The sequence below is a fragment of the Vigna unguiculata genome, chromosome 1 (assembly GCF_004118075.2).
Source record: "Vigna unguiculata cultivar IT97K-499-35 chromosome 1, ASM411807v1, whole genome shotgun sequence".
In the NCBI taxonomy this organism is placed as follows: Eukaryota; Viridiplantae; Streptophyta; class Magnoliopsida; order Fabales; family Fabaceae; genus Vigna; species Vigna unguiculata.
In genome coordinates, this window is record NC_040279.1 from 6,637,798 (window position 1) to 6,649,274 (window position 11,477).

The 11,477-nt window shown below is 33.3% G+C and overlaps 1 protein-coding gene across 4 annotated transcripts; it reads right to left on the reverse strand.

Moving 5' to 3' along the window:
• Positions 1-3,972: 3,972 nt before the first annotated feature.
• Positions 3,973-10,200, reverse strand: LOC114193850 (RNA polymerase II C-terminal domain phosphatase-like 4). 4 transcript variants are annotated; one of them, XM_028083808.1, is made up of 10 exons: positions 9,982-10,200; positions 9,443-9,518; positions 8,906-9,048; positions 7,464-7,543; positions 6,893-7,008; positions 6,184-6,364; positions 5,586-5,875; positions 5,140-5,325; positions 5,014-5,055; positions 3,973-4,920 (listed from the first exon to the last, which is right to left on the reverse strand). In XM_028083808.1, exons 3-10 carry the CDS (start codon positions 9,046-9,048, stop codon positions 4,627-4,629), a joined length of 1,332 nt encoding a protein of 443 aa, XP_027939609.1. In that variant the 5' UTR covers positions 9,443-9,518; positions 9,982-10,200; the 3' UTR covers positions 3,973-4,626. The 4 variants fall into 4 exon arrangements, with proteins under 4 accessions (XP_027939609.1, XP_027939618.1, XP_027939633.1 ...); XM_028083817.1 differs by having other exon boundaries at positions 4,005-4,920; positions 7,464-7,540; XM_028083832.1 differs by having other exon boundaries at positions 4,005-4,920; positions 7,464-7,636.
• Positions 10,201-11,477: the final 1,277 nt, after the last annotated feature.

Here is an 11,477-nt window from a genome sequence, read left to right on the forward strand (position 1 = left end):
TTCACTACAAATTTGATATGTAGAAATTCGTAGCTCTATTTGTTTTTCATATTTGATCCATCTTTACTTTATCTAATTTTTCCTTACATATTTTGTGAATTTCTTTAGTGAATTTATCATTTACACATAACCCCTATTTTTTTATTTTATTGATCTTTTCAATAAATTTATTTTTCTTAATCTTCTTTGCTCATACTTTTGTGCCTTAAATGTTCTTATAAAAAATTTCATTTAGTTGTTTTATGCATATTTTCTTTTTGTAAATGTGCATTCATTATCTAAGTTTTGAAATTTGAACCTCTTTTGAATGTTCTTCTTCAAAAGTGTATGTTGATGTTTATTTTTATTGTGCGATGTATATTCCAAGTGTGCTAATAAAGATTTGAAATGTGTTATATGATGATGCATATGAATTGTTATCCATGTTGCTTTATAAATGGTAGAAATAAAGGAGAGATCTAGATGTACAATTTGATTTGTTCATGTAATTGGTGGAAAAAGTAAATACCAATGCATGCATACCAATGTTCATGCACTTGCATGATGCTCGTTAGGTTGAGAAATATTGATGTCTTTTTGAGTTGTGTTTATTGCTTCCGCAATGTGGTTGTTCATATTAAAGCTTAGGGTTGTCCATGAAATTTGTTTTGTTTTGAAATAATTTAACTTTCTAATAAATTTATTATTTCATCCAACATTTTTGGAAAATCAAATGTTAAATGTTCTTTTTTCAGAAATATATTATATGTTAAGGCACAAGACATTTATACTTTTCCAACAAATAAACACGTGTTTTAAGGATAAATAATATTGTCAAGCTTTTGATATATTTAATGTGAATCAACCTACAAACAAATTGAGTTTGTCTTTCATTGGTCATCTTATAAAGAACCAACAAATGACGAAAACTGAAAAGTGAAAAAGAGCATAAGAAGTTTAGTGAGTCATTGTTAATTATCCTAAGTTATGATGCTTCTTTAAAGAAACAACAAACGAGTCATCAAACATTATGAGAAGATTGAAGTGAGGAAGCTCACAATCCTATCATCTTTAATTGACCATCGCCTTTCATATTTAACATAATAATGGCCTAGATTTGTACAATCCAATAGTTCCCAACCCATTCTAATTCTTATAAATATTTCCTTACGTAAACTTTTTTTGTTATGATATTAGAGTACATTCTAGAATTGTGTAAGTTGTAGTTTGTTACACAAAACATGTATATTCATTACCTCATTGTCCAAAATATCTTATCTCTTGTCTTTTATTCGTTTTATGGTATTAAGAGTGCCCTTCCAAAGCTCTGCTTGTTGTCCTCCCATGTCTCCAACACATTCCTATAGTCCAAAGGAAAAACGATCATTCTGGTTCTAGTTCTAATGATTCACCGCATAACCCTTGAAGTCCTTACTTTATCATGATGATCCTTCCTTTATGTTTATCACTCTTGTCCTTAATGGAACAACTATCATTCTTGGTTTTGCGCTTTTCGTATGGCCCTCATCTCCAAAAACAAAATGGTACTCCTACTTGGCACAATTTCCATCTCTTCAAACGAAGAATCTCTTTACTTTTCATGGGAGAGACGTAACAACCTCATCCATCCTGGCTATTGAAATCACTTTCCTCGTCCATTGCTCAAAGCATCATCTTCCTCAAATATGCTAAAAACATTTGGAACGACCTTCATGAACATTTCTCACATGGAGAACTTCTTAGCATTGCAAAACTTCAGGAAGAAATCTATGGCATTTCTCAAGGTAATTGTTCTGCCTCTGGATTTTACATTGCCTTGAAAACCCTCTGGGGGAAACTGAATAACTATCGTTCTTTTGTTACCTATTCTTGTTAGGCCAAGAAACACCACTAGCAGGAATTTTTTATTAGATTCTTGAATGGATTACATGAATTCTTTTTTGTTGTGTGTTCTTAAATCTTGCTTATGCATCCCCTTCCAGTGGTCAATCAAGTTTTTTTTATTGTGGTTCAACAAGAATGTCCACTCAGTGTTGTTCCTCTTTCCTCTACTGAGCCCAATAGCTTCACCAATGGTTCTAACACCTTTCGCAAAGGTCAAGGTGTGTTTGGTTCGTCGCATACCAACAAAAATGCTTCCAACAAAAAGTGTTCTTTGATAACGTCTATTTTTACCTTTTATGTATGTTTATTTTCATTAATAATATCAATTATTTCCTAACTTTTATCTTGTTTAATCCTTAAGTTTATCTTATTTTTTGTATTTTCCTGTGTTTAAGTTATTTTATGCGTGTTTTACATTTAATATTCAATTAAGTGTCTGAAATAAGTGAATAAGAAGCAATTATGGTGGAGAAAAAGAAGTTAGAACTCAACGAAACATTATTGGATAAGAAAGAATAATTTTGGGGCAAATACTAACGATAAGCGTTAGAGAACCAACGCCTAGTGCTACAAACATAGAGAGAAGACTCACTTGTAGATCAACTACCATCGGGTGGCACACATAGGGTATCGGGTGCCACCTGCACTCGGCAGCCAAACCCTATTGTTGGGTGCCATGTTGGCTTATTGGGCAAGTTAGATAGACAAATCCTGTAGTGTTTGAGCCGTTGGGCAACAAGATGACTTGTCCATCGAGTTGCAAGTCAAAGAGCATTCAATTTTAAGTTTCGTTGGGCAAGAATGAAGGTGTTGGACAAGAGTATCGGCCCTAATACACGAAAGTGGGTATTTAATCATGTTTCTATAAGAGTTTTAGCATATTCCTCATTTTGCATGAAGAGAAACATCTTGGGTTCTTGGGAAAGGTTCTTGGGAAAGGCTCTTGGAGCTATTAGGGATGTTGGGAAGCTCTTCCTTCTCCTTCTTCATCCATGGAGTTGCTTGTTGATTTCGAAATATCAGGCTGCAAACCTTGTTCAACACCTATGGATAGTTCATTGCATTTGTGTCGAGGTGACTCTAGTGATCTTATGGCCCACCCTTTATCCTATAGGCGTCTTATTGGTCGTTTAATTTACCTCACCACAATTCATCCTGACATTATTTTTGCAACTCAACAACTTAACCAATTTACAGCTCATCCCACAAAGTCTCATCTAGGTTCTGCAAGTAGAGTCTTAAGATACATAGAAGGTTCTCTAAACCAAGGTCTTCAATTCAAGAGGGACACTCTTATACATTTAATAGGCTTCAAGGATGCAGATTGGCCAACTTGTGTTGAAACAAACAAATCAATCATACGTTATTGTTTCTTCATTGTGAATTCTCTAATGTCACGAAAAACAAAAAAGCAAAACATAGTGTCTTGTTTGTCTTCAGAAGTAGAGTATCGTACTCTTGCTACAAGTACATGTGAACTATAGTGGCTCACATATCTTCTCAATAATTTAAAAATGTTGTTCCAAACCTACATTATATTGTGACAAGAAAATTGCAAAGTACATTGCACCAAATCTAGTGTTTTATGAGAAAACAAAACACTTGAAAATTGACAGTCATCTTGTTCTAGAAAAGGCTCAAGCATATCTAATGCGGTTAGTATCGATTTCATCCTCTCATCAACTTACTAAGATATTAACTACGGCATTACCACCTTGTCTCTTCAAGTCTAATGCATTCAAGTTAGAGTTGATTGATCTTTACATATCTCCAACTTGAGGGAGGCTAACAAACAATGGCTCAAACCTGTTCAGTCCAACAGTTCTCAACCCATTCCAATTCTTGTAAATATTTGTGTTAACTTTTTCTATTATGATATTAGAGTAGATTCTAGAATGGCGTGTGTTGCAACTTGTTAGGCAAAACGTGTATGTAACATTGTCCCTTTTTTGCTCAAAGTGATATACAGAATTCATTTCCTAACTCTCCAGACTATCTTCTCTCTTGTCTTTATTCGTTTTAATATTTCTACAAAAAACCATCAGACTAAACATCTTTTATTTATTTATTTATTTCATTTGGCAGAGGTGAATAAAAAAACCCACGAGATAATAAAAGACAGTTACTACACTTGAAGTTAATTAAAAATACAGAAAGATCAATGGCTTAAACCACGATAAGTTGTTATATACAAAAATGACAAGATGAGAATTTTAAAATCTACATATTTTTCCTCCAATATAAACATCCCACCTCCAATTTTTACTGCAGAGGAAGACGATCTGATGAAATTCAGTCAAAGCAGTAACGTCGAAATTTCATTCCAGGATTCGAGTAATTCCCTTAAGTACTTTGACACTTGTCGTACAACTCTTGACCAGACCAGCAAAACATTTTATCATTGGCGTGCTACAACCGAGTGTACTCAAATGAAAAGAGAATGCTCTTCACAGCACCTACTGTAAGTAACTACTTACTAATAAGCAGCAGCAGCAGCAGCAGATCTAAAGCTTGATTTCCGCATACTCCTTGTCATAAAACTTCATTGTAAGCATGCACGAAGACAACTACGACACAAGTAGTCCAGAAGCATACGAGTTAGAGATAAAAATGGTTCTTTTCTATTGAAAATGTAAGTCAGTAGTTCATGATTCATAGTTAGATGGCTGTTGGTTGGGTATTACATATACTTTCAGATACTTGGGTCACTATGGAAGCAAACAATTATGAACACAGCACTGTTTGATACTACGAGGAAAATGCCTACTGCTTTTTCTTGATGATGAAGTTCTCCTCAGGCTGCTTTTCCCAAAAATAATTTGCAGCCTCTATCCATCGGGGATGAACCAAAAACTTGTTTTCCTTCACTGCCCACCGGGACTTTTCAGTTCCAACATCAGTAGCAACTACGTGTGTCACAGATGGGTCAACTTCTGCCAAACAAGTAGCTCCCATCTGCTCTGCCATCTTCCGCAGAGATGGCAATGCACCATGAAAAATACGGCTGAAAACAATCACACATCCGCTCAAGACTTCACTTCGAACTGATGACAAAACCTTCAAAACATGAATTTTGATTGTGAGGACTTGGTAAGGGAATCTCACATTTAAGATTCTAAAATTAACTAAAACTATTGTTATTATAACTACCTGCCTCACATCTCGGTTAATAAGATCATCTTCTTGATGTTTCTACAAAGAGTTCCCCACCACAAAATTTTAGTATTATATCAGAAATAACAAAAATTTAATCAGGATGGCATATGAGCGGCATACATCAAAGAATGTGCAATGGACTTGCTTGAGCACTTTGAGGATTTTTGCAAGCGCTCCATCAGTTTCATCCTCATCATTCCTCAGTTCAGCAAGGGATTTGCAATTGAAACCAAACTGTCGACAACTTGAAGCAAAAAAATGGTATCTTTCCATCAGTATAAGATTATCTTTATGTTTCACCCATGCCTGCAACATTTAGTAGCAACATTTTCATTCATCCCATTACATTAAAAGGAAACAATTTTAGTTCATAAATTCAAAATGACAAATGCCACCTGAAACGTTAAACTGAGGTTTCTATAGAATGAACTTTACAAATTCAGTTTACAAATAACCAGGTAAATCATTATATTAAAACAATCACAAGAGAAAGATATAAAGCCATGACAGTGACATAAGATCAATTGTGCGCAGTAGTACAGGTCAGAAACTAGTAATGCACTTACGTGTTCTGTATCATCAAGAATTAGGACTGCACTTTCTTGCCCTAACACAACATCAAGACCTTTCTGATGCTTCTGAGTCCCATCATCTCGCGAAATAACCTTAGCATTGAAGTACTCTCCTTGAGGATCAAGTAGCTTAGCCATCTCCAATGCATATGGCCGATCACCCATGGTATATATGTACATCTCAAACATTTCAGTAGCTTCTTTCAGAAATGAGCGGACAAAGGGCCTTAACTTGGTCATCATATGCATGTAATCCAATTTGAAGAGGCTACCTTTGGAGATGTCTATATGATTTCATTACATATAAGTTCAGAAAGGCAACATCCTTAATAAGCAATAAGAACCCAGAACATCAAAGGTACATAGTGCAAAATTTCAGTAACAGATTATGAAATCAAATCAACATAGTATAGTACAATTATAGTAGACATCTAGCATTGATGTGACAGTCTGTTTTATAACATGATAACATAGCACCAGCAAAATAGATATTAATGGTGTCATTAAAACAAAAAACACTGTTAAGAAAACTGCTGATTTAGAAAACTGATAACAAATTACCAAAAGGAAAAACATATATGTTTGCACATACCTCGTAGAGAATCCGTCTGATTAAGCAAATATGACTCTTCTGAACTCAAATGAGCAAGGAGAGTGGAATTTAGCAGTGTGTGATCTAGGTCAAGAACCAAGTAGAGTTTTTTACGACATAACAAACTCTTCATGTCTGTATTACGCAATCTAGAAATTTCCTCATCATGAAGTCTCAATCCCTGAAAATAGACCATTTTCAATCATGTTTAATGAACCTATTCAGCTAAATTAAGTAACTAGCTTGGTTACGTCTATTATTTGGCTAGCCAACCATCATGCTAACCAAATCATGAAAAAGAAAATAGGATTTTTATATTAAAGATTAGAGGATATTTATAACTTTATAGAACCAACACCATCAAATTCTGGAGCACAAATGACCATCAAATTCTGGAGCAAATTTGATCCTTAGGTTTAAATGTATACTTTTGGATGAACGCTCCAGCACAACATATTTTAATTCTTATAGGAACTTTAATAATAAAATACACCACAAATGAGTGGTGCAACAGGTTCACAATTACACTTTTTATTAAAAAAAGATGACAACCATTAAACAAGGAAATCACTATTTAACATTGTACAACTTATTTCAGGTTAATCCAAGTTACCAAAATTGCATAAACTGTGCCATGATGCAGTAACCTAACCACCACCTAAAACTAAAATTTTAATTCCTCTAGATGACCATCTGAAACAATAGATACCTTATGTATGTACCCAAATGTCACACCAGATTTCCCATCCAACTGCTGCCCACAACGTATACACATACTTCCAAATGAGCCAGGATGTGTACATACATCTACCTTGGTAGATGTCTCTGCAACAAAAAAAAAGTTATGTAACCTTCCAAAACATTGCAGTTCGAGTCATTACAACTAATTTAAAAGTCTAGTTATTGTTATACATGGGCCCACAGAAAAGCTAGTGTGTGGACCGCACAAGGAACCTGTCTGCTGTGTATCATTACTCTAAGACATGACAAGGTCAGTAAAAAACAATTATTAATGATTCTTAGTGAAGAAGGTGAAAAATCATTTGAGTGAAGCAAGTTACATATGCCAATGCTAGTTAGACAAGCTTAGGTTCAACCAGTGAACTAGTTTAAGAGAGATTTATACATACAGATAAAACTGGGAAATATATCTCAGACTTGTTATAAATTGATTTTTTTTGCCGTGGATTGATAATTCTTTTACTTATCCTCAGTTTCACATGTGGTGGGAGGATTCTGTTTTCCAAAGATTAAAAAAGAACAATAGCAATTAAAATTACCTAAGTTCTGTTTCATGATTCCTTCTGAAGTAGACCCCTCCGTCTCTTCAGTGCTTTCAATTTTATGTCTTTTAATTCTGCTTTAATTCATAAGTTAGAGTATCAATCAGTGAAATGTTACCAAGAAGTGAAGCAAAAGAACAAAATTGTAGCATCGTCTCTTGAAATGATATCTGCAACATAAATGCACCACAAGCATGAATTTTAAAATATCAGTCTCACCCTTTTGGGTTAATGCAAATTGGTTCACAGTTCCACGGACAACAAGCAAAATTTCATACAATGCTGAAGATATTCAAAGCAAAACTCAGACAAAGCACACTTACTGTCAGTTATTAAAAAGGCCTAACAAGTGGTAATACCTTTCTATTGAAGGAATTCAACATATTACAACTCACACACCATGCTCAATCAACTAAGCTAGACCCCTTTAAAAGTAGTAATATAACTCAATGACATAGTTGATGAGGAGTGACGAAAGAAGGGTTCAGTAAAGATCCCAAACTCTTATTTCAACGTGCCACTAACTATCATATAAGCAATACCCCAATGTAATTAAAACCACTCGTTATGATCTTTTATCACTCTTCAGAAACAAACAATCAATCCTAGAAAGTCATGAAATAGTGAAAGACCTGCGAGAGAAAATGCTTACTGCAATGCAACAGAATGAAAAGGCATAATAATGTCGAAGAGGAAAAGGGATGAAGGGACTTTGGGGGAAAGTCATGCTCACTTCCCCTTTTTCACCATTAGGCTGCTGGTGACTAATTGTATAAAAGACATTATATAAGTTTTTGTTTACTTATCCAAAGATAAGGGAAAGCTTCAGAAACTTTCCCTCCTCAAAGTGATAGTTCCATATCCAGCTGAACAATAGAAAGGTACAGTGACATGGTGAACTGAACAGAAACACTGAAACAACAGACCAGAAAGTAGGAGATAGAAAGTGCAAGAGAACAGAGCAAAGCCAGAAACACCTTGAAGATACCACAAAAATGCTAGAAATGGACAGAGACAGCACATGTTTCAGAGGCACAGAATTTTCTAATAGGGTTTCAATTTTCAACCCCGAAGAAGGGAGTGAAATCACAAATTGTCAACTAAAATAAACCTCATAAAACACAGTATTGTGGGGAGTAAAGAGGGTCTTTCAGTAATTAAGAAAATTTGCACCCACTAGAAGAGTTCAGCATGGATCAACTGTGTCTCATTACACTCCAAAAACCAAATTTTCCTTAAAATCATACTTAGGCACCACAGTACTCTATCTAAATAATGTTCAGTTCTCTAAAAGATCACAATCTGATATATAAAACACTCACATATAACAAACTCCACTTATTTGAAATTTGAGAAACCAAATTTGACAACAGTTGTTTATCTCATACCAGAGCACATACAATAACATGAAAAAAAAAACAAAAGATTATGAAGAGCACCTGACGCTCTCAAGCTCATCTTCGTTTTCAGCCTCTTTATCTGGTGATGATTCCGGTGAACTTGCACCAAGTTCAGCATCAAGAAATGCAATGAAGTCATCACTGTTGGACGAATGCACAGGAGAATCGGTAACAACACTCATCTGCATCATACCCATGCAACAAAACAAAAATCCAGAAACAATGGGATCACAATACAAACAACTACAAATTGGAAATAAAGCAAGGGGTGTCACAAAGAAAGCCAAGAAAAAAGTGTCGAGAACAAAAGGGAGTATCATATAGAAAACCAACCCACAAAGTCAAACTCTCTCTCGTTCGCTCGAAAAATAGCATGAAGTAATGTAATAAGATTCTCGTTCGCTCGAAAAATAGCATGAAGTAATGTAATAAGATAACACAGAACATGAATGAATGAAGTTTGAAAGTACATTTGTGTGTGGATTGAAACGAAATGGATGAAGGGGGTTTGAACAATTTGAAGTTTTAGGTTAATTTAGTACGGAATAGCAAAAACAAGTTGCAGACGATGCTAACCTGCTCTGGTGTGAATGCTAGACTTGATGTCAAACCAGATGTAGCCTCACAGCTACCATAATTCTTTACCTTGAATCTAACAAATGAATATAGTCTATCAGAATTGACGCAGTGATCAGTTAGATAAATAAAATCTTAATTTTCAAAACAACAATTTCAATGACAGTATTCACTAGCAGCTCATGAATCTTCTACAGCATGGTCAAAAAGTACACACCTCGATTTCCAAACATATTTTTTTATAACCTTACCTAAAAAATAAAACCTTGAAATTGGTTAAGAAAGGCTAACTAACTATTGCAGCGGAAAAAAAGGGTACTCTGCGGAGTAATATGATTTCAGAGTCTCTCAGACCCCACCGCTATGGGGTTTCCAACAACGGTGGCCAAAAGCTAAACTCCTTTCTCAATCTCAAATTTCAAATCTCAATATAACAGACATATCACAGTATGCGATATCCGTTCAACCTATAACGCCCTGTGAAGCACAAGTATATAGTCAAAAGAGAGAATTCAAATCATTCACGCGCCTAAACTCACCAAATCCCCCGAACACGTCTTCGGTGGCAAGACGGTTAGTGGTTTATAACTGATATTTGGTGGCGGAGACGGTGGTGGCGTAGGGGACGGTGGTGGCTCAGAACCCTAGCTAAGGAGCGGATGAAGAGTGATGCAAATGGGGGTAGTTGCCTGAACCCTAGCTAAGGACAAATAGATACGGTCGTTTGATCTATGGCATAGTGTATTTCTCATTTTTGCTAAATAATTACTCAAACAAACCAAATAATTATTGTCTAAAATTCAATTCGATTGTTAATTAAAAGTACTTAAGTAATATAATGCTTTATCTTTTTACCATTGCTTCGTTATAACTAATTTTGTACATCAACAAAATTACATTTCTAACATGTCTTAATTAGAGATGGCAAATAAACCCGTGCCCGTGGGTATCACCCGAACCCGTCCCGTTTTGACGGGGAATCCCCGCTTTGACTGGGTATGGGTATGGGTATGGGTAATACCGAAATTTTCAACTGAGGATGGGGATAGGGATGGGGATATATATATACCCGCCCAAATACCCGTCCCCGCTTAAATTACTAAACTATTTATAATTTATTAAATAATCTAAAAAATATATATAAATAAATAATATATTTACACATAAAATATAATATAATATAATATAATATAATATAATATAGTATATATACATATAAATAAAATATACTTTTATATATATATATATATATATATATATATATATTTACACATATACATGTAATATAATATAATATAATATAATATAATATAATATACATATAATATATATACATAATAATATAATATAATATATATAATATATACGTATAAAATAAATTAATCATTTAACTAGTGAGATCTTTTATAAACAAATTTATAACATTACAAATTTATAAAAATTTAAAAGAAATATATATATATATATATATATATATAAAAGCATAAAATATCTACGCATATACATATAATATATATACATAATAATATAATATATATTATTATATTTATATTATTATATAATATAATATAATATATACTTAAAATAAATATATATCTATAAAAAAAAAAATATATATATATATATATATATAAATAAACATAAGATATCCACACATATAATATATATACATAGTAATAATAATATAATATATAATATAATATAATATATATAAATAATTATATATATATATATATAAATATAAGATATCCACACATATAATATATATATACATAGTAATATAATATATAATATAATATAATATATATATATATATATATATAACATATTTCTCATTTTCTTTGTTTTTTGTTATATAACATATTGGCAATTGCTTCAGTTTTAGATCCAAGGTACAAGATGGACATGTTAGAATATTATTTTTATAAATTGTATGGTAATGATTTTGATCTGAAACTTAGTAGGATTCGTCAAATGTGCTATGATTTGGTTTTGGAATATCAATCAAACAAGAATGAAACTTCTTCTTATAGAG